The sequence below is a fragment of the Helianthus annuus genome, chromosome 13 (genome assembly GCF_002127325.2).
Source record: "Helianthus annuus cultivar XRQ/B chromosome 13, HanXRQr2.0-SUNRISE, whole genome shotgun sequence".
Lineage (NCBI taxonomy): Eukaryota > Viridiplantae > Streptophyta > Magnoliopsida > Asterales > Asteraceae > Helianthus > Helianthus annuus.
In genome coordinates, this window is record NC_035445.2 from 51,336,094 (window position 1) to 51,363,713 (window position 27,620).

The 27,620-nt window shown below is 39.9% G+C and overlaps 2 protein-coding genes and 1 non-coding gene across 8 annotated transcripts; 1 reads left to right on the forward strand and 2 right to left on the reverse strand.

Moving 5' to 3' along the window:
• LOC110897767 (RING-box protein 1a) lies at positions 1–27,065 on the reverse strand. Of its 6 annotated transcripts, none has more exons than XR_004876101.1 (6): positions 2,669–3,041; positions 2,532–2,551; positions 2,394–2,453; positions 1,753–1,815; positions 558–665; positions 1–216 (listed from the first exon to the last, which is right to left on the reverse strand). XR_004876101.1 is itself a non-coding variant. In XM_035981548.1 (6 exons), the coding sequence occupies exons 1-5, from the start codon at positions 2,793–2,795 to the stop codon at positions 575–577; spliced, it is 312 nt and encodes a 103-aa protein (XP_035837441.1). In that variant the 5' UTR covers positions 2,796–3,040; the 3' UTR covers positions 1–216; positions 558–574. The 6 variants fall into 6 exon arrangements, 4 of the variants coding, with proteins under 4 accessions (XP_035837441.1, XP_035837442.1, XP_035837440.1 ...); XM_035981548.1 differs by having other exon boundaries at positions 558–616; positions 2,669–3,040; XM_035981549.1 differs by having other exon boundaries at positions 558–626; positions 2,669–3,039.
• LOC110897766 (glutathione S-transferase T1) lies at positions 4,561–5,882 on the reverse strand. Its single transcript, XM_022144499.2, has 7 exons — positions 5,776–5,882; positions 5,600–5,673; positions 5,469–5,529; positions 5,321–5,374; positions 5,140–5,219; positions 4,843–5,045; positions 4,561–4,773 (listed from the first exon to the last, which is right to left on the reverse strand). Exons 1-7 carry the CDS (start codon positions 5,838–5,840, stop codon positions 4,597–4,599), a joined length of 714 nt encoding a protein of 237 aa, XP_022000191.1. The 5' UTR covers positions 5,841–5,882; the 3' UTR covers positions 4,561–4,596.
• On the forward strand, positions 22,540–22,647 carry LOC118486162. The gene has a single exon (XR_004878018.1). It is a non-coding gene; the product is annotated as a small nucleolar RNA R71 (small nucleolar RNA).
• Positions 27,066–27,620: the final 555 nt, after the last annotated feature.

Sequence of the window (27,620 nt, forward strand, 5' to 3'; positions counted from 1 at the left end):
TAAAGATCAAATCATGAACATATAAGAAAAACAAATGAACTCTCAAGGACAAATTATCATGATTAGATACATCAATTGAAATATAAAGAACATACTACATATATCTGAAAATCATACAGTTTTCTCTTGTTCTCGGCGAAATGAACCAGAATGCCACTTGAATCTACCGGAACAACGGGCCTTTGATGGCTAAATTTCTCACCGTTTATTGTGGGCCTGATTCGACAAAATACACGAATATTTCTTGAAATGTTAATAAGGTGGATAATTATATTCAACACCTATATCAATTATCTTTGTTAAATGTAGCAAGATCAAAATTAGTTGAGTTGAAACCGGCCAATTCAGTTAATGTGTTGATTTTAATAGTAACCTACATGTTTAATAAAATAATTTAAGGGGTCGCATGGATTAAAAATTGAATCCGGCTACTCTCAACCCCTTAGACCCGTTACCCTTTTAGCTAAATCTTGTTTTGACCCATTTGACCTGTTAAAAAAAGAATACAACCCAAATGGCCCATTTGATGTTAAGACGAGCTTCTTAGATTTACTTACCTTTCAATTGTAGAAATTCATTGAGAACATGCCTTCTTTGCACATTTAAGATTCCATGGCTGCAACAACCTTTAGAGATACTTAATGTGTGAATAACACACTACAAAACTGAATACGAGGTTTAGCCTTTTGGGAATAGGTATAGAATGAACCCATGATGAGAAGCTGACTCACTTTTTTTAGGAGGTTAGCCTATATATATATATATATATATAGGGTAAGGTTCATGCGAGAACCACCTTATTGCGAGAACCGCGAGAACCAATGTGAACACAACCTAAAATAGCTAAAAAAACCTAAAAAAACCCTAAAAAAAACCTAACCCCCACCCCCCACCCCCCAAAAACCTAAACCCCCCCACCCCCCCCAAACCTAACCCCCCCCAAGCTAAATGCTAAAAACTAAAACCCTCAAAAAACCTACCCCACCCCCCCCCCCCCTCAAAAAAAAACCTAAACCCCCCTCCCCCACCCCCCAAAAACCTAAACCCCCCCCCACCCCCACCCCCCAAGCTAAAATGCTAAAAACTAAACCCCCCAAAAAACCTAAAAAATCTAAAAAAATCAAAAAAAAAATGTAAATTTTTTTTTATTTTTTACTATTTTTTATGTTCAAATCGCTACTTTTAGTAGCCAAAAAAAAATTTTTTTAAAAATTTTTTTTTTTGGATACTAAAAGTAGTGATTTTTATATAAAAAATAGTAAAAAAATAAAAAAAAAAATTTTTGGGTGTTTTTTAGATTTTTTTTAGGTATTACTGTTTGTGTTCACACTGGTTCTTGCGGTTCTCGCAATAAAGGGTGGTTCCTAACGGATCTTTGTCCTATATATATATATATATATATATATATATATATATATATATATATATATATATATATATATATATGTCACTCTGTCTCTCTCTGATTAGTCAAAATAAATAAAAATATTTGAAACTTGTATACCTTGGATGTTAAGAAAAAGAAACTGAAAGAAAGTCCATATCAGAACTTTCATCAAAGAAGTGGTCAAGATTTTCATAGAACATACAAAAATCATGATCTTTAATGGGATATTTTAAAAAAATTAAAGAATTCAAGGAACGGAAACGGACAATCACGATTACGACCAAGATGAAGATAAAATTTGAATGGTCAAAATTTATGATCAATGCAAAGATGACGTGCTTTAAACCATAGAGTAAAGAAAGTACCACTGATTTAAACACTTCCCTAGGCCCCTTCCACCAGCAAGGATTTGGCTCTTCACCAGCAACCTGAACCAAACGAAACAGTACCACTGATTTAAAATTTCAAGTTAAAATATTAACATTACATATAAGCACTCTAAAACAAGAAATAAAGATCACAGCTTCTAAAGACTAAAATGTGGTCATGTGTCATTTTGAACCCGCTAAAAAGAATTAAAAAGGGTTGAAGGACCGAAAATGTAGCTACCAAATAAGAAGATGAGAAGAATGAAAACGAACAACCAAAAAACAAGCAGAAATTCTATACGGGTCAACTACCTGCCACTCCCTTATATCTCAAGCCCAAACCAAAAGACCCAAAGCCCACAACATATCAAACATACTCAACCCACGCCCACCCCATCCAATAATTGGTAACCGATACCCATGGCTAATAGTGACAAATGTTATGAAACATCCTATAAAACTCGTGAATAAGTGTATATGTGTGTGCCCCGTGTATGAATGTGAACTCTGTACATCCACTTGTTACGGTGTGCCATTTATATGAAACAATGAAAACAAATAATATCAAGAAACTGGCACCGGCTCCCTTAACCCGGCACTAAAATCATCCTTCAATTGCTTCTTTGCCGAAAACTTACCCCAAGCAATAGTACACTCTTCGCTGGTAGCGCTAGCCTGATTAGCTTGACATTCAATACCTGAATAAATCAAAACACATAAGAGTTAAGACTGGATCCAACAACAAAATCAAATTTCAGTAAAAAAAAAACACTCACATAGATCCATGATGTGATTTCTACAAATCGCACAGTTGTCAACAACAATATTTGCATCAATCAATGTACGAAAAACATCAAACAGATTATTATCATAAAAAAACATAAAATCAGAATTAGGTTTTTGAAATACCGACCCCAAGCCCAAAGAGCGACGGCGTTCCACTTCTTGATTTCAAGACGCTTCGGTTTCTTTGAAGATGATGAAGGACCTGGAAGACTCGTTGAGTCACCGGCGGGAACCATCGCTACGTCTGAATCCATTGATGTTCAACATTAGGGGTTTTGATTCTCGAACCCTAAACGACTGACGATGATCCTAAAATTCCCCAAATCTGTATAGGTATTATAGAGTAGAGGGGCGAAGGAAACCGCCGGAAGGCGAGACGCTTCATTTGCTTGCAATTGAAGACCGCAGACACAAGGCACGTGATAGGGTTTTCATGAGGAAAAGAGGGAGGCCGGTGTGTTAGCATTTTAACTTGACTTTTTGTATGCCATCTTAAAATTTTGCTGGAAATTAACATTGTGTGATGCTTTATATAGTTATATAGATATAGATATATAGATAAGCATAAAAATAAATGATATCTATATATTAGTTATTAATATTAATATTAAAAGAAATTTATTAAATATTTATAAATAAAATTTATGAGTTTGAAGGAGAGAATGTTATGTGGCATTATTTGAAATCTTTTATTATAAGTTAGATTTGATGATGATGATGATGATGGATACAGCAATTTGTATATCGAGAGAGAGAGAGAGTACAATATGTTCTTAAGAGCTCTAAGTAATGGTCCAAGTACACTATCCGATTAATACTTTAATATTGTATAAATTTCTATATCGTATTCTTATTATTACAAGACCGTATTGAATATTAAAGAACAAAATTTATATCCTACTCATAAATATTAACATTCAAGTTTGATATTATAACTATAAGCCTATATATATTTGTTTACAAACTATAAATATATAAATGGGTATAATATCAGTATTCGTTTTTATCTCTTTTAATTGCTCTACTTAGTATGTGACGGTACTGTAACAAACTAAACTGATACTGGCCAAAAGTTCACGCAAAACACGGTCTTTAAGTCGTAGTCATTAAATTACCTTTTAGTGTTTAAGATGTTAATAATCTTTAAAATTGAGTATTTTTTTCTATTTTCTAAATTTCATTTCTCTTTATAGTTTAACGTTGTGGGTTTATGTATAGGTTTCGATTTTATTTTATAAAGTTTTTAGTACCTTAATTATTCGCATGGTTTAGCGTGCAACAACATGTGCGAGTCCATAATATTTACTATTCATCATAATTTGACTTCTTCTTTGACTTTTGTTCACTTTAAACCTCATTATTTTCAAGTTAACAAATTGTCACATTTTTTTTCTTTTTTAACCTCAATAGTTTTCTAAGTTCAACTTTGTTTCTCCATACTTTTCACGTCGCAACGCATGAGTTATAATCGACTCAAATATTCTTTTCTATGTTTTACATTTCGGTCAAACTTTTGCGAGTTAACCACCGCAAAGTGAGTGTTTGGTTCCACGTTTTTACGTATACTTTTTCTTCGATTTAATGGTCCCGCAAAACGTGGGGTCCTAAAAACTAGTGTTTAATTGAGAATATTATTTATATTAAAGTTAGATTTGAAAATTTTGTAAACTTTCAATTTGACTTTTCTTAGGGGTCGGTTTGTAAATTTTATGCAATAGGTTTCAAAAGTTAAAGAGGGACGATTGTGAAGTTTTATGGGGCGCTCGAAATTTTCACATAAAAACATCTATTCCTTGTGATGTCACTATTTTTCCATCAAAACATCTATTCCTTGTGATGTCATAAAAAATATTAATTATAACTTGTTTAATTATTTAATCCAGACATAAAAAACACCAAACAACAGCAAATGTCATTATTTCCAAACTACCCAATAACAAATGACAAATTAAAATTAACCTTCACACAACTGTCCACTACATCCCGAAATTTAAAACCTTATTGGATGAATATAAATAGACTCAATGATCAAGATACCAACAATCAACATGGACTTCACTCGGTTTTCCCAGATTTTGCTGCCATCAGTTCACGAAATTCTTTTCGAGTTTTAAACAAAACCCCGTGAATTTCTTCAAAATGAGGCGCCGTTGCACTCTTTGTATCTTCAACCCATTGAAGAACTTTCTTGTAAGGACTTAAGATCCGATCATGAAGCTCCTCGCTCAGAAGCTGAAAACTCGTGATATTAAGTGTTTTGATGCAAATTTAACCAAAAACATAGGAAAACAAACTCATTACCTCAAGTTCCATGACTTCAGATACTAAGTTGAGATCAGCAATTGACGGTTGAGATCTTCCAGCCAAAAACGGTCCATCTTTTAGCCAAAAGGTTTCTAATACAGTCAATGCTTTCTCAAGTGTCTTCTCAGCTTCTTCGGCCAATTGAGGGTTTGATGGGACACCATTTAGCGGTAAGAGGACATTGTTTACAATAACTCCAACTGAAATCCAAAGCATTAAACCGAGCAGATCATGAAACTATTCAGTAAAAATATACTAAGTATCGGAAATTAAAGATTTATATTGTTATATTACCTGAGCCACGGCGTAAATTGGCATGATGCCAGTCTAAAACAGAGTGGACCTTTGCTCTTTCAACAAGATCACTCGGATACCTACATAAATATAAAAGTTAAATGTCCAAATTACAACAATGGTTTTAATTTAGAGTTTGGAACTTGCATAAATATGTGGAAGGAGAAGAAAAATGACCCACCAGTGACTAGCCACTCTCGGATACTTACAACACAAGTAGATAAGAATTGAGTGACTGCAAAAACACACAATGCTTTTACTTTACACATTACAGAAAGTAACATAAACCCTAAAACCTGAACTCTAAAAGATATAGGAAAAGTAAAAACCTCTCAAACAGTGTAAAATCTCCGTCAACTATCATTGGAACTTGAGACATGGGATTTATCGCTGCATAAAACAAGATCAATGAACATACTTATTGTTGTTAATAAACCTTTATATTCAGGGGTTAACAAACCTTTATATTCAGGGGTGTGTTGCTCGCCCTTCAAGATATTAATGGTGATTTCTTCAAAATCTATCCCATTCATCCTTTATATAACACACAACAAACAAACACTCACATTAGAAAAGATTCAACATTATTTCTAAACAGAAATAAAAAACATATGGATGATCATAGATATATATTACTTGCAGAAGATGAGAATTGCACGAGACGGTTGGGACATTCGATCACAGTATACTTTCAGCGTCATTTTTCTCTCAGGTCTGATCAAACTTCAAGTCTTTTGAGTTTTTAGTGTGGAGATTAAGTGCATCTGGTTTGTTTATTTATATATATATATATATATATGTCGAGATACCGCGTAATCACATGTTTTTTTTAATATGAACGCATTAATGAACAAATCTTTTAATCATGGCCGTTATTGATACACATATCATACCTTCTAGTAAGGATTGTCCTTTTCAACTAACCGGCAACCATGTGCGCAAATTCATTGGTCATCAATGAGGTCATCATTGGGCATGGTCAATATTGGTCAAAAGGGTCAATAGGGTTAATATTCTTTTTTTAAAACCCAAACAAATTAAAGCCCGACCCTAGCTGAATAATTCAAAGGAAAAAGGTGACTCCAAACGCCCGTACTATTAGACAACTTAGGGTAACCCATACCCACCATCATGGCTGGCTCTTAGGATGGGCGGGGAGGACGATCGGCCAGGGCCTGATACTTCGAAGGGCACGTTATTTTAAAAAAAATCCGATATGTAAATGTAAAAATAAATAAACGAATAGTGTATACTCATACAAACACCAACATTGACCAACTTACAAAACTATTTTTATGGTTAACATTAGTTATTAGGCAATTGCCATTAGGTTTAAACCTTTAATGAGCTCAATACCCAATTTCGTTAAGGCCTAAGGGCACGTTTTTTCAAGCTCAAATAGGGTACACAAATTCTTAGGGCCGGCCCTGCCCACCATCTCCAGTTTCGGGGAAAATCAGTCGTTCGAAGGCTTACTATGAGGGGGGTAGGGGCGCTCCACTAGTGATGGAATTCCATCACTCACAACATTCAATCAAGTTCCGCCACGTCATTGAGCGTTATTCCATCACTAGTGATGAATTTTAGTGAAAATGCCCATCACTCACCACACACTCATCTCCATCATCGAACATGTGCAGCACCTTCAATTCTTCACGCGTGATCATGGCAACGCGTGGCCAAGTCAACGTGTTATAAGACATGGTGGCGGTGATGTATCATGTAACACCCCCAAAATACCACCTGCGGGAAAACCCCCGCGAGGCGTGTTACACATCAGAGTCTGAGCCACCAATCACATTGAACCAATAGAAAATACTTAATAAAACATGTTATCAATTCAATAATGTTGAGTAGCGGAAGCATACAATAAATTGTTTTGTAATCGTTTCATAATAACTCAAAACCAAAGTGTCAATACTAGTAATCCCATAGCTTCGATCCATGACAACTCCAGCACTCCCAGATAGCAAGTCCATGCTCCAAAGTTAACGACCTACAAGCATGCAACAAGTGTGTCAGACTACGCTGGTGAGTTCAAGGTGTTATTACGCGTTGTGTTACCAGATATATGTTAATACGATTCAATGATATGTAACGATGTTGCTCAAGTTAGATTACCCTAGGGACTACGCCCTTACGTAACCGAGGAGTGTGCCTCTTAGCAACCCACTATGTTGTTCGGTTAGTTACCCTAGGGGAACCGCCCTTACGTAACCGAGGAGTGTGCCTCTAAACAACCATAGTGAAACCCAGATAATTAGTACCTAATAGCGCTATCAACTAATTACCCCCATTGCCCTCCAGGCAATAACCAAAACCGATTAAGTTGTTTACCCAATGTTTCCCGTCCAATGTTTACCAGTTGTCCCAAACCACTGGGACGCATGCTTGAGAAAATGCAATGAACTCACCTGGGATTGCTCGGTATGATTCACACAGTTCAATTAAGTTACAAAGTGGTCAACCCCGTCCTACCAAAGTTATTATGCTAGTCAGATTCGTATACAAGTTGTACAAGTATTCGGCATCATAATCCACGTATAGGCATCGACGTAAACAGTCACTTAAACAAGCAAAGTCCAAGTGTTCAGCCCAATCAGTTGGGCTCGTATTGTGCAGGCCCAATATCAGCATGTACGGTTATATGGTCTCGAGTCGCAACAAAGAAAGGTCTCGAGTCGCAACCAGCGATCTCGAGTCGCAACGAGGGGTTTCGAGTCGCAACTGTGGTTTACGAGTCGCAACAGAGATTACGAGTCGCAACAGTGGTTTCGGTTTGTCATGGTCTGGTTTCGAGTCGCAACTGGACTCGCAACCACGGTTTCGAGTTGCGCTCTGTGTGTACCAGTGTGGGGTCTCGAGTCGTAACTAGACCCGCAACTATGGTCTCGACTCGCAACCATGTGTCGCAACCAAGTGTGTAACAGTTTTCCTGATTTGTAGCATCTAAATTCCGTAACAGATTATGCATAATTTTGGCAATTCAATCAGAATCAATTAACAGTTTCGTTTACCATACAAACGAATCAAACAGGCAGTTTTAACATAATTCTCATGAACCCTAGTCATGATCAAAGCGTGAACATCAATTTTTCACCAAACATAAATCGGTTTAGACCCTAAAGCATAACAATTTCCCAGCTAAATCATAATCAAACCCAAGATACCATTAACACATCATACAATATATATCCGGTAATCACATATAATAGCCGATTCATGAACATTAATAGTTAACATCAAAATCAAACATACTATCATGCAACAATACTCACAAGAACATTCATATAACAGCCGATTCCTCAACAATATTCAAACCAACAATAAACATATCAATTACTAACCGAATTAGAGAAGGGACAAGAGTGATCCTCGGTTGTAGGGTGTGGGTGTGTCGCCGGGTTCCAAGTAGCCGAGAGGGAGAGAGAGAGTCTTGTGTGTGTGTGTTGTAACTAACTAAGGGCAATAACCCCTAAAGAGATGTTTGTTTGCGGGCATGAGAGTGGGCCGAGCCCCACATCTCGAGTACAAATATTACGGCCCAAAGTTCATGTTGTGTGGTTCGGTTTGTTTATGACATACATACATGCACTCATATAACACAAAACACAAAATCATAACGTCATAACAATCGTAATAGTTCACATCAGCACATAATGTTACACAGAAGTGGGCTCGAATTACGAGTTGTCACAGTATCCCCAACTAAAAGGAAATTTCGTCCCGAAATTTAGTACGCACACACTGAGAAAGCTAGAAGCTAGCTAAGTTTAAGTTAGGTAAGTTATATCGTTTGCTGGTTTTCCTGGGGTGTCACATCCTCCCCAACTTGAATGGGAATTTCGTCCCGAAATTCGTTAGTTGCACCAACACTAGGTTCGCTAGGTTTTGACTGGTCTTCGGGGAACAAATGTGGATACTTAAGTTTCATCTAGTCCTCGCGTTCCCACGTGAACTCTGGACCACGTCTTGAGTTCCAACGAACTCTCACAATCGGTATACGGCTGTGTTTACGAACTTTAACTTCCCGATCCATGATTTCAATAGGTTCTTCGACAAACTGCAATTTGTCGTCTATCTTCAGCTCTTGAAATGGTACTACTAGTGTTTCATCAACCAAACACTTCTTTAGCTGCGATACGTGAAACACATCATGAACATTACCCAACTCAGCAGGTAATTCCAACCTGTAGGCCACCTTTCCAATCCGTTCTAAAATTTTGAATGGTCCTACATAACGAGGGTTTAGTTTGCCACGTTTTCCAAAACGCACCACACCCTTCCAGGGTGAAACCTTTAACATAACGCGGTCATTAACTTCAAATTCCAACGGTTTACTACGCTTGTCAGCGTAGCTCTTCTGTCGATCACGAGCTGCGGCCATACGGTTTCTGATCTGCACAATGCTTTCCGATGCTTCAAGAACAAACTCAGGTCCTGTGATCTGGCTATCACCCACCTCATGCCAACAGAGAGGTGAACGACATTTCCGTCCGTACAGTGCTTCGAACGGAGCTGCCTTAATACTTGAATGGTAGCTGTTGTTGTAGGAGAATTCTATCAACGGTAGGTGCTTCTCCCATCCTTTTCCAAAGTCGAGTACGCATGCCCGAAGCATATCTTCGAGTGTTTGGATGGTGCGCTCGCTTTGACCATCCGTCTGCGGGTGATAAGCGGTACTCATGTCGAGTTGGGAACCAAACGATTTATGCATAGACTGCCATAACTCTGAAGTGAAACGCGGTGTAACACCTCGAATTTTTGTGTCCAATGATGTGTTAACACGTGTCATTTGTTTACACGTGGCATCTATAATAAATAAAGGACTAATTTTGACAAACCTTGAAAGTATATAAATTCGAGGGTTATAAATGTCAACAAGGGTAAATATACTGTATAGTATCCCTAAATAATGCTTAAACCTTCAATCGAATAAATTATAGATCGTACAAAAATGAAACGCGGAAGAAAGTGAGAGATTACAAACTACAGGGGTTAACTGTGTCAACATGTTTAATAATACCTCTGAGTGACCCTTTAACGTTCCAAAGACTTTGTAACGGTGTTATACCCTCACTAAAATAATATATATGAATTTCGCGAAGTTTCGATATGAAACGAGAAAGTTACGATCGAATTCGTAGGAGAAGGGTTAAAAGCGTCAACAGTGAAAGTTAAGGCTTTCCAATATAATTAATAAATAAACCGGGGACTTAATAATGCGGGTAATTAACACGAGGCCCCTATCGGTAAATAACCGAGGGCCAAACCGCAAAGTTACCCCTTCAAAACCGAAAGGTCAGGCGAATCATTACGAAAGATTTCGTTATTAATGGCCAGATTTTGTAATAATTACAAAAAGATTTAAAAATTCAGAAAATATAACCTTAGGCGACCCGCGTAAGGTTTAGACATAAGTTGAGGCGGGCCGCGAGCCTCCTCTATTTCGCGTCTGATTTTTGAACTTTAGGCGACCCGCGTTAAAATGGCATGGAACTCCCATGCGGGCCGCGTAAAGTGCCCAGATGCAGAAAAATTGTGTTTTCTTGACTTTTGGAGCTTGTGAACGATCATGCACATAATTATGGGGCATGGGCACCCTATGCTCAACCCATAACACTTAGGGGACACCTACCATCACCCCTGGTCTGATAGTAGTGCTTGCAATGATCAATATGGCTTGGCATTTGGCTATAAATAGCCATGTTGTAGTTACAACCTTCATCACACTCAAAACACACTATCTGATCATTCTAAGGAGCTCTCTAGCTTTTCTTCTGCTCCATAAGCAAGAACACAACCTCTGTAAGTGATCTAACCCTTTGTGGTGCCACATTTCCTTAGTTATGGCTCATAAACGCAACCGTCGTAACTAACGGTTGTCATTGCAATATCTTGCAAATGATTCAGTCTTATGATGAATCAAAAGTGGTTATGAGTTGGTATTTATGTGGGTATTAAACCTCTAAAATGGTTCCCCCTGATCACCACTCTAACTATGTCAATTATCGAGTCAAACGTGCGGTTAAAAAGTCAACAGAAAGCTATTTTAGCGATTTAAGCATAATCTGTAATGTATATGTTATGAAACCTGTTTTGACAATCATAAAACATGATAATAAGTATATAAACTTGTTTGCGCTCGTTTGAATCGATCATTTGCTATATAGAACCGGTTCGGAGCCGAAAGTCGCAAAAGTTTGACTTTTGCTTTGACTTCAGTTCTGACCCGTTTTAGTGAGGTATAAATATACCTTAGGACTCTCTTAGGACCAGGTCACATGTTGGTATAAGCCTCTGTGGTCGGTTCATGAGTTATCCGAGTCTTTAGCGCATTTCCGTCATTCGCCTAAAAGTTGACCGTAACGGCCTTTTAAAATTAAAACGAGTATTTCGAACACGTGAACGGACCAAAACCTTGCTTATTAAATTATAAGCATGTCCCTAAAGTTTCACGTCAAACCAAGGTCTAGAATGAGAGTTATGCTAAAAGGCGCACTTTTAAGAAAGTTTTGTAATTAACGGCGCAATTAGCATAACGCCCATCTAACCCAAGTTTTCGTCACCAAAACTTTTACCCACTGTGGTAAAATAATATTTTGGGAATTTTAAAGATTTTTAATAATTTTTACCTTGCTCATAACCTGCGGTTATGGCTACGGTTCGGTAAATACCGAATATGCCCTTTTTGGCCAAAACGGGAGTTCTACAAGGTCTTTTGACCCGATTCCAGTTGCTACTGGTTTTAAATAATAAATAAAGTATTTTAAGCTTTTTAAGCTGCTCGGGAAACTCAGATTTCCTGTAGAACTCGAAAATCCTTTTTAAAGTCTTTAAAATGACCGAAAAGCCCCTACGGGGCATAATATAAACTTAAACTCGTTACGGGCATTACGGAAGGTATCCTACTGATACCAAAATACTTTTAAGGCATATTGACTTAGGAAATAAGCGTACGACTCTTATGGTTAACCGTTTCGCCTATTTGCGCACACGGTACGGCCCACGGAACTAGTTTTCGTGCAATAGCCGGTATGGGTCAAATTATATTATTTGAACCCCAAAATCCCGAGTATGAACAATAAACCCATATAAAACAAGTCACTGAACTTGTTGGGTCCAAATCATACTCCATTCTCGGTTTTCGCCTTTTCGTGCGAATTAACCATATCTATATATCGGAACCAACCGGTCTAGGCTACGGCCATTATAACGACCCGTTAGGATTCTAAGAGGTTAATTAAAACCTTCGTTCCAGATTAGGAGCCCCAGTAAAAGCTATCGGTGACTTGATCTAAATTAAGGATTAATACTTGCAAAGGTAAATACTTTTGACTTATTTCCCCTATATGGGCTTGGGTTACGGTATATTAATACCGCTTGATTGAGCATTATATAATTCCATCGCTTAGGTGGTTAATTGATTAAATATGATCGGCTCATTTAAACAGTTTTGTTGCTTATAAGCCTTTGGGGGGTTTAATGACCGTTGTCCCGGATATCCTCGGCATCATTTTACGAAATGGCCACGACCATCGACATCCCGGTGTAGGCGTACACCCGGTATAAAGTGTCGACATTAAAACTAAAAGACGTAGCCGTTGGTTTCTGTACTACGGTTTTACGCAAACGTGGTGTGTCTATAAATCTTTAACCCGGCACGACCCGGGCTACTGAACGCATAAAAGAACATGTAAAACGTTCACAAGATCATTATGAATTTTCCCAAGTTATAAAAGAGTTTGTGCCTTGTGCATTCAAATCAATTTTAATAAACATTTTCAAATGTGTCAGTTGAATGTATTTACCAGTGTAAACTGACGTATTTTCCCCAAAAAGATTAAGTGCAGGTACCTAAACGTAATTGGCTGGTATTAGCTCCCTAGCGTCGGGATAAGCCTCGCAAGCTTGATTGCAGTATCTAATGGAACAATACTTTATCTTTATTTACGATCCACTGTGGATATTCAACTTCTGTAATACATTGATATTATCATCAGAGGTTGAAATTTATATATTTATCTTATGCTTCCGCTGTGCATTATATAATTGTGTGGTTTGACTATATTGTTGCCAACATCGTCACGGTAATCCCCCACCGGGCCCACCGGTGAGACACGTGGAAATCGGGGTGTGACACGCGGATCACGGTCCGAAATGATAGAAGTCGGCACTCCATGCCTAGAAACCACTTCCTTAAGGTAGATTGCTGCCAATTGAGAAAACTTGTCTGTTTCCTTGATTGCTAAGAAGTGTGCTGATTTCGTGAGGCAATCAACAATCACCCAAATAGTGTCGTTCCCAGCCTGAGTTCTGGGTAATCCTGTCACGAAATCCATAGCGATCTGTTCCCACTTCCATGTGGGTATCTCCGGTTGCTGCAGTAGACCCGAGGGCTTTTGATGTTCTGCTTTGACTTTAGCACAGGTCAGACATTTGCTTACGTAGGTTGCTATATGAGCCTTCATGCTGGGCCACCAGTAGGTAGTTTTCAGGTCATGGTACATCTTATCTGATCCGGGATGTACAGAGTAGCGTGATTTGTGTGCCTCTTCCATTACAAGTTCCCGTAAGTTGCCAAAGAGTGGAACCCAAATGCGTCCAGTTACGTAGTAGGCGCCGTCTCCCTTTTGTTCTAGTCGTTGTCTCGAGCCACGTAAAGCTTCAGCTCGAACATTCTCTGGTTTCAATGCTTCTAACTGAGCATCCCGTATCTGGGAAGGGAGATTGGACTGAATCGTGAGTTGCAATGCTCGCACGCGCCTAGGTGCATTATCCTTTCTGCTGAGGGCGTCAGCTACAACGTTCGCCTTGCCCGGATGGTACTTGATGGCACATTCATAATCGTTCAATAATTCCACCCATCGTCGTTGTCGCATATTCAACTCTTTCTGGTCGAAGATGTGCTGGAGGCTTCTATGGTCGGTGTAGATGGTGCATTTGGTACCGTACAGATAGTGCCTCCAAATCTTCAACGCAAACACCACCGCTCCTAACTCCAAGTCGTGCGTCGTGTAGTTCTTCTCGTGCACCTTCAGCTGACGAGAAGCATAAGCTATTACTTTCTCGCGTTGCATCAACACACAACCGAGACCCTGAATCGAAGCATCACAATAAACCACAAAGTCTTCAGTACCCTCTGGTAACGACAAGATTGGTGCACTGCAAAGTTTCTGTTTTAACAACTGGAAGGCCTCTTCCTGCTTCGTTCCCCAAGAGTACGCCGTGTTCTTCTGTGTCAGTGAGGTGAGAGGTTGCGCGATTTTCGAGAAGTCTTTAATAAACCTTCGATAGTATCCAGCGAGACCAAGAAATTGACGCACCTCCGACGGAGTCTTTGGTGCCGCCCAATTCTTAACTGCGTCCACCTTCGCAGGGTCCACATGTATCCCTTTTTCGTTAACAACGTGCCCAAGGAAATGCACTTCCCGAATCCAAAAGTCGCACTTAGAAAACTTCGCATACAGCTGTTCCCTTCTCAAGAGTTCCAAGATGAGACGTAGGTGACGCTCGTGATCTTCCTTGTTCTTGGAATAGACTAAGATGTCGTCAATAAACACTATAGCAAACTCGTCGAGATATGGCTTGCATACGCGGTTCATGAGATCCATGAATACTGCTGGTGCATTGGTCAATCCAAACGGCATGACCAAAAACTCATAGTGTCCGTAGCGCGTTCGAAAGGCTGTCTTGGGAACATCCTCATCCCTAACCCTTACCTGGTGATAACCCGACCTTAAGTCGATCTTTGAATAGAAGCTTGACCCTTGCAACTGGTCGAACAAGTCGTCAATGCGTGGTAACGGATAGCGGTTCTTAATGGTCACCTTGTTGAGCTCTCGATAGTCGATACACATACGGAATGACCCGTCCTTCTTCTTTACGAACAGAACTGGGGCTCCCCAAGGCGAAGAACTGGGTCGAATAAAGCCCCTGTCCAACAACTCCTGCAGTTGATTAGACAGTTCCTGTAACTCTCCTGGTGCTAACCGGTAAGGAGCTCGAGCAATTGGAGCCGCTCCCGGTGCAAGATCAATCTGAAATTCTACTTGACGGTGAGGAGGTAACCCTGGTAGCTCCTCTGGGAATACATCCGCGAATTCTCGCACCACTGGTAGATCCTCGATCTTACTTTCTTCAGACTGAGCGTTGGTAACTAGCGCTAACAGTGCAGGATACCCCTTTTGTAGGTACTGTTGTGCACGCATGGCCGTGATAATCCCAGCCATCGTCCCACTACGATGCCCTTGAACTAACAGTGACTCTCCATCAGGGAGAGGAATACGCACAATCTTCTCCTTACATAGAATTTCTGCTTGGTGCTTAGACAACCAATCCATGCCTACCACTATGTCAAAACTACCGAGCGTAACGGGAAGGAGGTCAATATCAAACACCTGACCCACGAGATCTAGTTTGCACCCGAAAAGAACGTTCGAGGCTTCTATCGTTTTACCATCAACTAATTCTACTACTTGTTTAACTTCTAGAGGTGTTGGGGTTATCCCTAATCGTTGACTAAACTCTAGGGACACATAACTCCAATCGGCACCCGAATCAAATAATACAGAAGCAATACGATCATTAACAGGAAACGTACCAGTTACAACGTTGCCGTCATTCCTGGCATCCCCTGCTCCAAGCTGAAACACTCTGCCCCGAGCACCATTACCCTCGTTGTTGCCGTTGTTGTTATTGTTGTTGTTCCCAGCATTGTTGTTATTCGGGCGGTTGTTGTCGTTAACGTTCTGGTTTAACTGAGGGCAATCCCGCTTAAAGTGACCCTCGTCACCGCATTGATAGCACCCCTTTCTGAAACCCTGGTTCTGCTGGGGTGGTTGCCCCTGTTGTCTCTGGTTCTGCTGGTTCTGTTGCTGCTGGTGTTTGGGTTGTGAGGTCCTACAATCCCTGGCCTCATGGCCTGGCTTACCACACTTGTTACACGTCCGACCACACGGCCCCCAATGATGATAGCCACATTTGTTACACCGTGGCTTCCTCCCTGCATATGAACCCTGGCTGTGGCCACTCCCCTGGCCTTGATTGACAGAAGACGACTGGCTGACGTTGCGGTTGCTGTTGTCTGGCCTTTTCTAAGTCTGACCAGCACTGGATGCTTTGTCGTAGTCGCTCCACTTTCGTTTGTTATCATTGGCAGATGTAGCAGCAGTGGGTGTCGCAGCAGCAGTGGCTGAAATGCGCGGAGGCAACGATTCACTTTCTACCTCTTGGTCCACAATCTTATGAGTCAGACGAACAATCTGTGTCAAATCATTGAGATGGGCTGCAGTGACCAAGCTCTTCACACGCGGAGGCAACCCTTTGATGAATAACTCAATCCTCCGAGACATAGGCCGGGACAAGTTCGGGCACATGTCGGCCAGTTCATACGATCGCTTCACATACGCTTCGACTTCAGATCCAACCATCTTCAAGTCGTAGTATTCGTTTTCCAACTTCTGGACCTCGTCCCGAGGACAGTACTCCTCCCTGATCAGTTCTTTAAAATCTTCCCAAGTTGTGGCATTCGCTGCCTCAATTCCCAACAACTGCACTTGGGCGTTCCACCATGTTAGGGCACCATCAGCCAAGGTACCCGCAGCATATTTCACCCTGTCCCCAGCGGGACAGTTACAGATAGCGAACACAGACTCCGCTTTCTCGAACCATCTTAGAAGTCCCACAGCCCCTTCAGTCCCGGTGAAGGTCTGTGGCTTGCAGTCCATAAACATTTTGAACGTACACGCAGGCTGGTTAGGTTGAGGTTGCGCTTGCTGACCAGCTTGATAGGCCGCTAAAGCCTCAGCCACGCGGGTATTGATTAGGTCATTCAACTCAGCCTGAGTCATGTTGATGTTGCCACGTCCGTGTCCTCGTCCACTCATGTTTCTATAGTTGGGAATAAACCGATTTAGAAATCGAAACGAGATGGAAGTTAGGTGTCATACAGATATCCATATACTACCAAGTTTGCACATAGTAAGGCAGAACCCTTCTCACGCTCGATAAGCCTCACTGGGACTTGCATGCACCCCGCGTTATTATTAAGTGTGCACCCATAATAATAAGGAGATTTGCATGTTCATCTCAGAGCCTCTTAGCTTACGCTCGAAGTTTCCCCCGTTCAAACAACACAACAGATGGTATCACAGGTCTATAGTTCGTGTGAGTCGAAGAGTAGTGTCACACTATCAGGTCACTACGGTGTTAAATGTTTCAGTCGATATATGTTATGAGTGTGTGGCTGCTAAGTAAATAATGTATAAAGTGAGAGAGACGAACCTTGCAATCTGGAGCTGAGTGTCATGATCGATGTTCGAAGGCGTTCGGTTATAGTCTGGTTTTACAAAACGTTTTAAAACCTAGTTCACTATAACCAGTGGCTCTGATACCAAACTGTAACACCCCCAAAATACCACCTGCGGGAAAACCCCCGCGAGGCGTGTTACACATCAGAGTCTGAGCCACCAATCACATTGAACCAATAGAAAATACTTAATAAAACATGTTATCAATTCAATAATGTTGAGTAGCGGAAGCATACAATAAATTGTTTTGTAATCGTTTCATAATAACTCAAAACCAAAGTGTCAATACTAGTAATCCCATAGCTTCGATCCATGACAACTCCAGCACTCCCAGATAGCAAGTCCACGCTCCAAAGTTAACGACCTACAAGCATGCAACAAGTTTGTCAGACTACGCTGGTGAGTTCAAGGTGTTATTACGCGATATGTTACCAGATATATGTTAATACGATTCAATGATATGTTACGATGTTGCTCAAGTTAGATTACCCTAGGGACTACGCCCTTACGTAACCGAGGAGTGTGCCTCTTAGCAACCCACTATGTTGTTCGGTTAGTTACCCTAGGGGAACCGCCCTTACGTAACCGAGGAGTGTGCCTCTAAACAACCATAGTGAAACCCAGATAATTAGTACCTAATAGCGCTATCAACTAATTACCCCCATTGCCCTCCAGGCAATAACCAAAACCGATTAAGTTGTTTACCCAATGTTTCCCGTCCAATGTTTACCAGTTGTCCCAAACCACTGGGACGCATGCTTGAGAAAATGCAATGAACTCACCTGGGATTGCTCGGTATGATTCACACAGTTCAATTAAGTTACAAAGTGGTCAACCCCGTCCTACCAAAGTTATTATGCTAGTCAGATTCGTATACAAGTTGTACAAGTATTCGGCATCATAATCCACGTATAGGCATCGACGTAAACAGTCACTTAAACAAGCAAAGTCCAAGTGTTCAGCCCAATCAGTTGGGCTCGTATTGTGCAGGCCCAATATTAGCATGTACGGTTATATGGTCTCGAGTCGCAACAAAGAAAGGTCTCGAGTCGCAACCAGCGATCTCGAGTCGCAACGAGGGGTTTCGAGTCGCAACTGTGGTTTACGAGTCGCAACAGAGATTACGAGTCGCAACAGTGGTTTCGGTTTGTCATGGTCTGGTTTCGAGTCGCAACTGGACTCGCAACCACGGTTTCGAGTTGCGCTCTGTGTGTACCAGTGTGGGGTCTCGAGTCGTAACTAGACCCGCAACTATGGTCTCGACTCGCAACCATGTGTCGCAACCAAGTGTGTAACAGTTTTCCTGATTTGTAGCATCTAAATTCCGTAACAGATTATGCATAATTTTGGCAATTCAATCAGAATCAATTAACAGTTTCGTTTACCATACAAACGAATCAAACAGGCAGTTTTAACATAATTCTCATGAACCCTAGTCATGATCAAAGCGTGAACATCAATTTTTCACCAAACATAAATCGGTTTAGACCCTAAAGCATAACAATTTCCCAGCTAAATCATAATCAAACCCAAGATACCATTAACACATCATACAATATATATCCGGTAATCACATATAATAGCCGATTCATGAACATTAATAGTTAACATCAAAATCAAACATACTATCATGCAACAATACTAACAAGAACATTCATATAACAGCCGATTCCTCAACAATATTCAAACCAACAATAAACATATCAATAACTAACCGAATTAGAGAAGGGACAAGAGTGATCCTCGGTTGTAGGGTGTGGGTGTGTCGCCGGGTTCCAAGTAGCCGAGAGGGAGAGAGAGAGTATTGTGTGTGTGTGTTGTAACTAACTAAGGGCAATAACCCCTAAAGAGATGTTTGTTTGCGGGCATGAGAGTGGGCCGAGCCCCACATCTCGAGTACAAATATTACGGCCCAAAATTCATGTTGTGTGGTTCGGTTTGTTTATGACATACATACATGCACTCATATAACACAAAACACAAAATCATAACGTCATAACAATCGTAATAGTTCACATCAGCACATAATGTTACACAGAAGTGGGCTCGAATTACGAGTTGTCACATATCACGGTAGACGACGCGTGGCCAGCCCTTCATAACGGGGCGGCCCGACCCCCCCGATAAAACCCGGTTAGGATCGGATTCGAACTTGAGACCTGTGGTTAATATTGGTTAGAGTATTCACATCGGAATTAGGGGTGCTCTTCTAGGATTTGTTTCGGGTTTCTGGTATTTTCAGGTCAATATTGTTAATGATGGTTGATATTGTCAAGACTTTTACTGCCGATGGTGGACTTAAGATTTATTTTTTAATGCAGTCCATTTTTTCGGTGTTCAAAATTTTCATAACAAAACATTAAAATTTTCTGGTCGGTCCTCGTTCGGGTCGGGTCAAATTAACGTCAAAAACCAACATAAAAACAAAAGAAGAGAAGATGATAAATCATACCGACTCTCCGAGCTTCACCCCAAGACCAAAAAAACAAATCAGAAGACAAGCACGGGGCCATGCCCCACTCCAAATTCCAAGAAGAATAAGACAAAAAGAAGCTGACAAGAGACACGGGCCATGGTCAACACCCAGATATGCAAACTCTTGGATAGTACATCAAGTATAAGGCCACGGGGCCGTGCCGTTGACGCACGGGGTCGTGTGAGCATACGGACTGACAGAGCTCATTAAATGAAGACAGAGAAGAAGGAGGCACGAGGTCGTGCCCTCCGGGCATGGGGCCGTGTGAACAGTCTGTTTCAAGCTATAAATAGGGTGCTTGGTTCAATTGCAATCCATCCATTGGCAAACCACTTCTCTCACACCGGCCACCACTACAACACCACAATACCACCATCATCCACCACATTCCTCCATCATCCATCTTTAAAGTGTGTAGTAGTCTCGGATCCAAGATTGAGCGTAAAAGTTTTTGTGAAACAAAGGCCATGCTTGGATAATCTATTACATCACTTGGTGAAGACAAGTCTTTTATGTATTACTTTTGATTTCCAAGCTTTGGTTAACTTTTTAATTGGGTTTGTATTAATGACTTTAATAACTAGTTTTTTATATTGAAAGTGAACTTTATTCTATCATCTCTTCATATTTTGTTGATTCGTTCATTCGTGTCACGGTCTATATAAAGTGCGTTACTGCCTGAGGGGGGTTAGAAGGGTGGTTTGGTAAAGTTCTTGCCTCGTTTAGTGTATAGATCCTGCGAGGACTTGATTCAAGCTTATTAGGACTTCCTTTGAGGCAGATAACATCAAATCGGGGGAAGTAAGAACGACTTGAATTCCTTATAAATAAACTTCTATTAAAACTTTAAACCGGCCTTGCGGGACTGTATTCCTGCTAACTCAGACCAATATGGCCGATGGAAGCGTTGCCTCTAAAAGAGGAACATGCCACATTTTGCATTAATAACTTACTTAATTATTTTTCAATATTCCGGCCTTGCAGGACGGTATCCCTGCTGGCTCAGACCAATATGGCCGACGGTAGCGTTGCCTCCAAAAGAGGGACATGCCACTATACCTAAGATAATCTCTTAGAAAACCCAAAGTGCGGAATTCATCAAAGGATACGTAAAAGATGAGTCGGAACCAAGTGATTTTATCTTGTCTATCTGTGTCTTTTATTATTTTAGTTTCTTTCTTTAATTTAAATACTAAAAATCTTTTCTTAAAATTTGGTTAGACTAGACGTTGATGATATTCAGGTATTAAAAGCTCTGGTGTCCTTGGACGACCTCGGTATCTTACCATCACTATACTACGCCAACGATGGGTGCATTTGCCCTAGTGTGTTGTAGAGAGTGAAAGTGTTATATTGTGTTTTATAAATTTAGAGCTTGATAAACGAGTAAAAATGCTTAAAATTATGTTAAAAATCGTACACCCTCCAGTCACGTCGGTGCCACCGAGCATTCTTCACTTAGGTTGACTTGTTGAATTAACTAAATCTTCCTTTTGTGATTGAGGAAGTCTCTCATGAATTTGGAGTACTTTGGCATTTGTGTGAGGACTTCAACAAAAGGAAGGTTGATGTGAAGTTGTTTTAGTAGGTTTACGAACTTGGTGAATTGCTCGTCGGTCTTTTGGCGAAGTAAACGGCCGGGGTAGGGTACCGGTGGTGGTTTGGTTGGTTCGGCGTCTTAGGGTTGAGTATTTTCTTGGTTATTGGTTACGGGTGTGTTTGTGGGTTGGTTAGTTTGTGGAGTTTTTTTTTTTTTTTTTTTTTTTTTTTTTTTTTTTTTTTTTGAGGAAACGTTGTGTCATTATCGGGCCCTACTCTCTGGTTTCTTAAATTGATGACGTTTACTTAGGCTTTTGGGTTTGGTTCAGTGTTAGTAGGCAAGGCACCTTGTGGTCTCTTGGAGAAATTTTGGGCAAGTTGGCTTACTTGTTTTTCAATGTTTTGTATACTGGCCCGTTGGTTCCTAATTTCGGCTTCGGTTTGTAGGAACCTCTCAGAATACCGTTTGTCAGATTCGGAGAAGAGACGAGTGATGAGATCTTCAAGTCTTTCTCTTCCTCCTTGTTGTTATTGTGGGTAACTTTGTTGCTCGTTGTTGGGTTATTGTTGAAAGTTGGGCCGTTGATTTTGATATTGTTGGTTGCTACCTCTCGATTCCCTCCAACACAAGTTGGGTTGCTTTCGCTTCTCAGGGTTGCAGGAGTTGCTTGGGGCTCCCGATGGTCGTTGATGGTTATTGAGGTAGTTTACCACTTCCGTTTGGTTTTCCATATCTTTCATACAACTCCAGTTTTCATGTGTTCCGCCACACCCCTCACAAGCCATAACCGAGGCCATTTTAGTTAATTCAAGTTTCTTTATTTTTGTGGTTCAAGCTTCGATTTAGGCTTGTAAAGAGGTGGTTTCGTCCATTTTATGGGCACCATGGGCTATTGATTTTGAACCCTTAGGAGTGTGCAACTGAAAACTATTTTGAGCAATTTCCTCAATTTGGTTATAAATATCATCGGGTCTCGCCGATTCCCAAGGAGTCCCTCGGAGTTAGAATCAAGGATTTGCCTCGTGTGTGGTAAGAGTCCATTGTAGAAAATGGACACTTGTTGCCAACATTCTAGACCTTGATGTGGGCATTTCCTTAATAACTCCTTGAACTTTTTCCCATGTTTTATATAAAGATTCCCCATCCTCTTGGGAGTATGAGTTTATTTCGGTCATGAGTTTGGCGGTTTTACCGGTAGGGAAATATTTGTAAAGAAATTTTTGGGCAAGTTCATCCCAAGTGTGTACGGATCCACTTGGGAGGGTGTTTAGCCAAGCCTTATGTAAAACTCTCATTAAAATTCCTATTTCTTATTTTATTTTATCCAATAGGAAACCCTAATTAAGACCCCCAAGTAATCCTGCATAACCCCTAAAAATTTCCAGAATAATCAGAATCAGGACCAGGGCCCCCTAGAACTCAGGGGTGGGGGGGGGGGTAAACCCTAATTGATATTATCCTTACAGTTTTTCGTAGAAATCAAATTTTCTCGTTCTGTCGACTCACCCAGGCTACAAACACACGAGGCTACCCTATGGTAGGGGGGTACCCCTCGCGCCACACGACAGCCCCTCGCGCCACGCGAGGGAGCTGTTTTCCAGATATAAATAGAGGGGTGTGGGACTTAATTTCTGGCGTTGGTTTGATGTTAAAATTCAAATCGTACGTTGAGATATCCTCTGTTTACTACAAAACACACATACACAACACGAAACGCTGCCGCGACAACAGGGTAATAACTCGATCGCTTTTACGATTCAATGTCCGATCGATTAAAAGTATCCAATGGATGTTTAAGTGCTGCCCACATTAGGGTTATACTTTGTCATTCGTCGTGAACTTGATGGATGTTAAGTATCACACTTTGTCATTCGTTGTGAGGGTTTGTATCTTCTGAGTTATCGTAAATGCTGTATTAGTTACTGACCTAGTTTTCGTGTGCATTGTCATTTGAATTTAGGTTAATCAGGCTATAATCAGTAGGCTAAACGCTGCCCGTTTAAACTTGCAATGTGAGTCATTCTCTTTTTATTAACAGTGTTTTACAATACTCCAAGTATTTTCAAAAGTTATAATTACAGGGATTAAGTCATGGTTATCTTGAATCACTGGCTGGTGGGGTATTGTGCACATTACTAATTTCTCACGGTTAGGCTAATAAATCCTAACAGTGATAATCGTCACTACTTGGGTGAAAGGACCCAATAGTGGTATGACCATCGTCACCAGGGTGTGACACGGCGCCAGATAAAAATAAGATAAAAGCCATTGTAATCGCTCTTATGCTGTAATTGATAGCTAAGTGTCATTTGGTTAACTTTGAATGATTCATCAATATTACCCCACTGACAAAAATCTTTTTAAAACATGTTTCAGGCAACCTCATATGAATCAAGGAAAAGTGCTACGGAGCACTAATGAAGCTTGAAGGGTGGCTCAGTTAGATAAAAAAACATGTTTTGTAAACCAGGGAATTTCCTCAGAAAATTCCTCTATTGTAAATTACGGGGTTAGTCCCAAGTTATGAAATAAAATAATCGGGCATTTTCAAATTTAAAGGTCCTGCTAAAAATCTTCCACTGCCAAATCAAATAATAAATACCACGGGTTTTCTGCCTCGCGGCTCCTGGACCGGGTAAAACCGGGACGGGGGCCGTGACAGAAAAAGGTGGTATCAGAGCCACTGATTCAAGCCAATTAAGTATTCTTAAATATTTAAATTTCTGATTGCCTTTCTGTGATTCTATGAAATTTTAGTTACAAGAATTTAACTTAGAATTTTGGATGTTTCTTCATGCTAACAGCATGAATGAACTATCAGAAGCCCTTCAAAATTTTACTATCCATACTACAGATATGGATACTACTACGGGTTATCAGGCTGATGTTGAGGAGCCAATGGTATTCCGGGCCCAACCCGAGGATAAACCAAAAGTGAAAAAGAGAACGAGGTTTGTAGGCCGGAGGCGTGTGCGTAGGAAGAGATCAAAGATACCGAAGGCAAAAGTTAGAAAGGTTGAGGATCCCAAGGATAAGGGAAAAGGGATCGAGATTGGAGAGAGTTCTAGGCAAGCTCAAGAAATGCCACCTTGGGAGGAGCTAGATCATAAACTGGCAATTAGTGACCTCATCGGACCTGCCGATATAGACTTTTTCTATTACCCAGTTGAATCCCAACTCCTAGTAAATTTGGAGCCAGCTATCCCAGATCCCATTGTTAACCCCCAACCTTTACCAGCAGAACTGGAAGAATGGTGGACCACCGACTAGCAATTTCAGAACCTTTTAAATAACCCTAACACCTTTTTCCCTCAGTTCGACCCGGAACCTGCACCAAACCCACCAATGAGCAATGAGAACTTGGCTGAACTCCGCCTCTATGGCGAGGAGTTGGTGGATGCAGGAAATAGGATCCGGGAAGTGGGAGAACAGATCTCCTGGAAGTACGACGAGAGGGAACGTCGTTTCTGAAATACCAGCTGACGGGGATAGTATGTGGGGGTGTGGTGTGTTTGTTTAATAATAATAAAATAATAAATAATGTAATCTTGTAAAATTTCTTAAAATAAAACTTCTGTAAGATAATCAGTGTGTACGGATGCATACTATTAAGAATATATAAAATCGGATAGTCGCAAGGTCGACAATTTTGGCTGTACATGTTAGTGTGATTATGTGTTTCTGTCTTTCTTTTATTTGACTATTTGTTAATTTACAGTATGGGTAAGCAAAGAATTTCGGACATCTATTGTCAACTAGATAATTCACCAAAAGATAAGGGAACCTCATCTTAAACGAATTCCTCAAAATATTCAGCAGATACTAAGGAAGGAATATTTGTTCGTAAGGCACAAATTGAGGAACCACTTACCGCTAAGAAAAGATGTCGGATTATTAGAAAAAGTCAAGAAATAGAAATGATCACTAATAAGGAAACTCAGGAAATAAGTAATAAACCCCCATGGGAAGACGAATTAGATGACAAATGTGCAGATCTCTATATATTAGCTACTACAGCAGTAAATGCCAACCTTTAGCCAAACCCGGACCAACCTATAAAGTTAGATCTCAACACCTTTATCCAGTACTAGCACCCATATCATCTATAAACCAGAAACTTTAGTAAAAAGAAATAAAATAAAAGTATGCTGAGTAGAATGTCCCTAGCTAGATTAAAATGCACAAACCTAGTATATTTTAAATTTCAATTGTAAGTTGTAATAGACATGATTAAAGAATTCAAGGAAAGGAAACGGACAATCACGATTACGACCAAGATGAAGATAAAATTTGAATGGTCAAAATTTATGATCAATGCAAAGATGACGTGCTTTAAACCATAGAGTAAAGAAAGTACCACTGATTTAAACACTTCCCTAGGCCCCTTCCACCAGCAAGGATTTGGCTCTTCACCAGCAACCTGAACCAAACGAAACAGTACCACTGATTTAAAATTTCAAGTTAAAATATTAACATTACATATAAGCACTCTAAAACAAGAAATAAAGATCACAGCTTCTAAAGACTAAAATGTGGTCATGTGTCATTTTGAACCCGCTAAAAAGAATTAAAAAGGGTTCAAGGACCGAAAATGTAGCTACCAAATAAGAAGATGAGAAGAATGAAAACGAACAACCAAAAAACAAGCAGAAATTCTATACGGGTCAACTACCTGCTACTCCCTTATATCTCAAGCCCAAACCAAAAGACCCAAAGCCCACAACATATCAAACATACTCAACCCACGCCCACCCCATCCAATAATTGGTAACTGATACCCATGGCTAATAGTGACAAATGTTATGAAACATCCTATAAAACTCGTGAATAAGTGTATATGTGTGTGCCCCGTGTATGAATGTGAACTCTGTACATCCACTTGTTACGGTGTGCCATTTATATGAAACAATGAAAACAAATAATATCAAGAAACTGGCACCGGCTCCCTTAACCCGGCACTAAAATCATCCTTCAATTGCTTCTTTGCCGAAAACTTACCCCAAGCAATAGTACACTCTTCGCTGGTAGCGCTAGCCTGATTAGCTTGACATTCAATACCTGAATAAATCAAAACACATAAGAGTTAAAGACTGGATCCAACAACAAAATCAAATTTCAGTAAAAAAAAAAACACTCACATAGATCCATGATGTGATTTCTACAAATCGCACAGTTGTCAACAACAATATTTGCATCAATCAATGTACGAAAAACATCAAACAGATTATTATCATAAAAAAACATAAAATCAGAATTAGGTTTTTGAAATACCGACCCCAAGCCCAAAGAGCGACGGCGTTCCACTTCTTGATTTCAAGACGCTTCGGTTTCTTTGAAGATGATGAAGGACATCGGCGGGAACCATCGCTACGTCTGAATCCATTGATGTTCAACATTAGGGGTTTTGATTCTCGAACCCTAAACGACTGACGATGATCCTAAAATTCCCCAAATCTGTATAGGTATTATAGAGTAGAGGGGCGAAGGAAACCGCCGGAAGGCGAGACGCTTCATTTGCTTGCAATTGAAGACCGCAGACACAAGGCACGTGATAGGGTTTTCATGAGGAAAAGAGGGAGGCCGGTGTGTTACGAAGAGGGGCAGGATTGGTAGAAAATAGCAAAAAGTTAGCATTTTAACTTGACTTTTTGTATGCCATCTTAAAATTTTGCTGGAAATTACCATTGTGTGATGCTTTATATAGTTATATAGATATAGATATATAGATAAGCATAAAAATAAATGATATCTATATATTAGTTATTAATATTAATATTAAAAGAAATTTATTAAATATTTATAAATAAAATTTATTAGTTTGAAGGAGAGAATGTTATGTGGCATTATTTGAAATCTTTTATTATAAGTTAGATTTGATGATGATGATGATGGATACAGCAATTTGTATATGGAGAGAGAGAGAGTACAATATGTTCTTAAGAGCTCTAAGTAATGGTCCAAGTACACTATCCGATTAATACTTTAATATTGTATAAATTTCTATATCGTATTCTTATTATTACAAGACCGTATTGAATACTAAAGAACAAAATTTATATCCTACTCATAAATATTAACATTCAAGTTTGATATTATAACTATAAGCCTATATATATTTGTTTACAAACTATAAATATATAAATGGGTATAATAT

Excerpts from the sequence above, each read along its gene's own strand:
- LOC110897766 (XM_022144499.2), bottom strand. The coding sequence starts at position 5,840 with ATGACGCTGAAAGTATACTGTGATCGAATGTCCCAACCGTCTCGTGCA. Across the intron at positions 5,220-5,320 it reads CCGAGAGTGGCTAGTCACTG|GTATCCGAGTGATCTTGTTG; the intron begins GTGGGTCATTTT and ends ATATTTATGTAG. Across the intron at positions 4,774-4,842 it reads CTGAAGTCATGGAACTTGAG|CTTCTGAGCGAGGAGCTTCA; the intron begins GTAATGAGTTTG and ends ACGAGTTTTCAG.
- LOC110897767 (XM_035981547.1), bottom strand. The coding sequence starts at position 26,849 with ATGGATTCAGACGTAGCGATG. Across the intron at positions 2,454-2,531 it reads AAATCACATCATGGATCTAT|GTATTGAATGTCAAGCTAAT; the intron begins GTGAGTGTTTTT and ends TGATTTATTCAG. Across the intron at positions 1,816-2,393 it reads AGAGTGTACTATTGCTTGGG|GTTGCTGGTGAAGAGCCAAA; the intron begins GTAAGTTTTCGG and ends CGTTTGGTTCAG.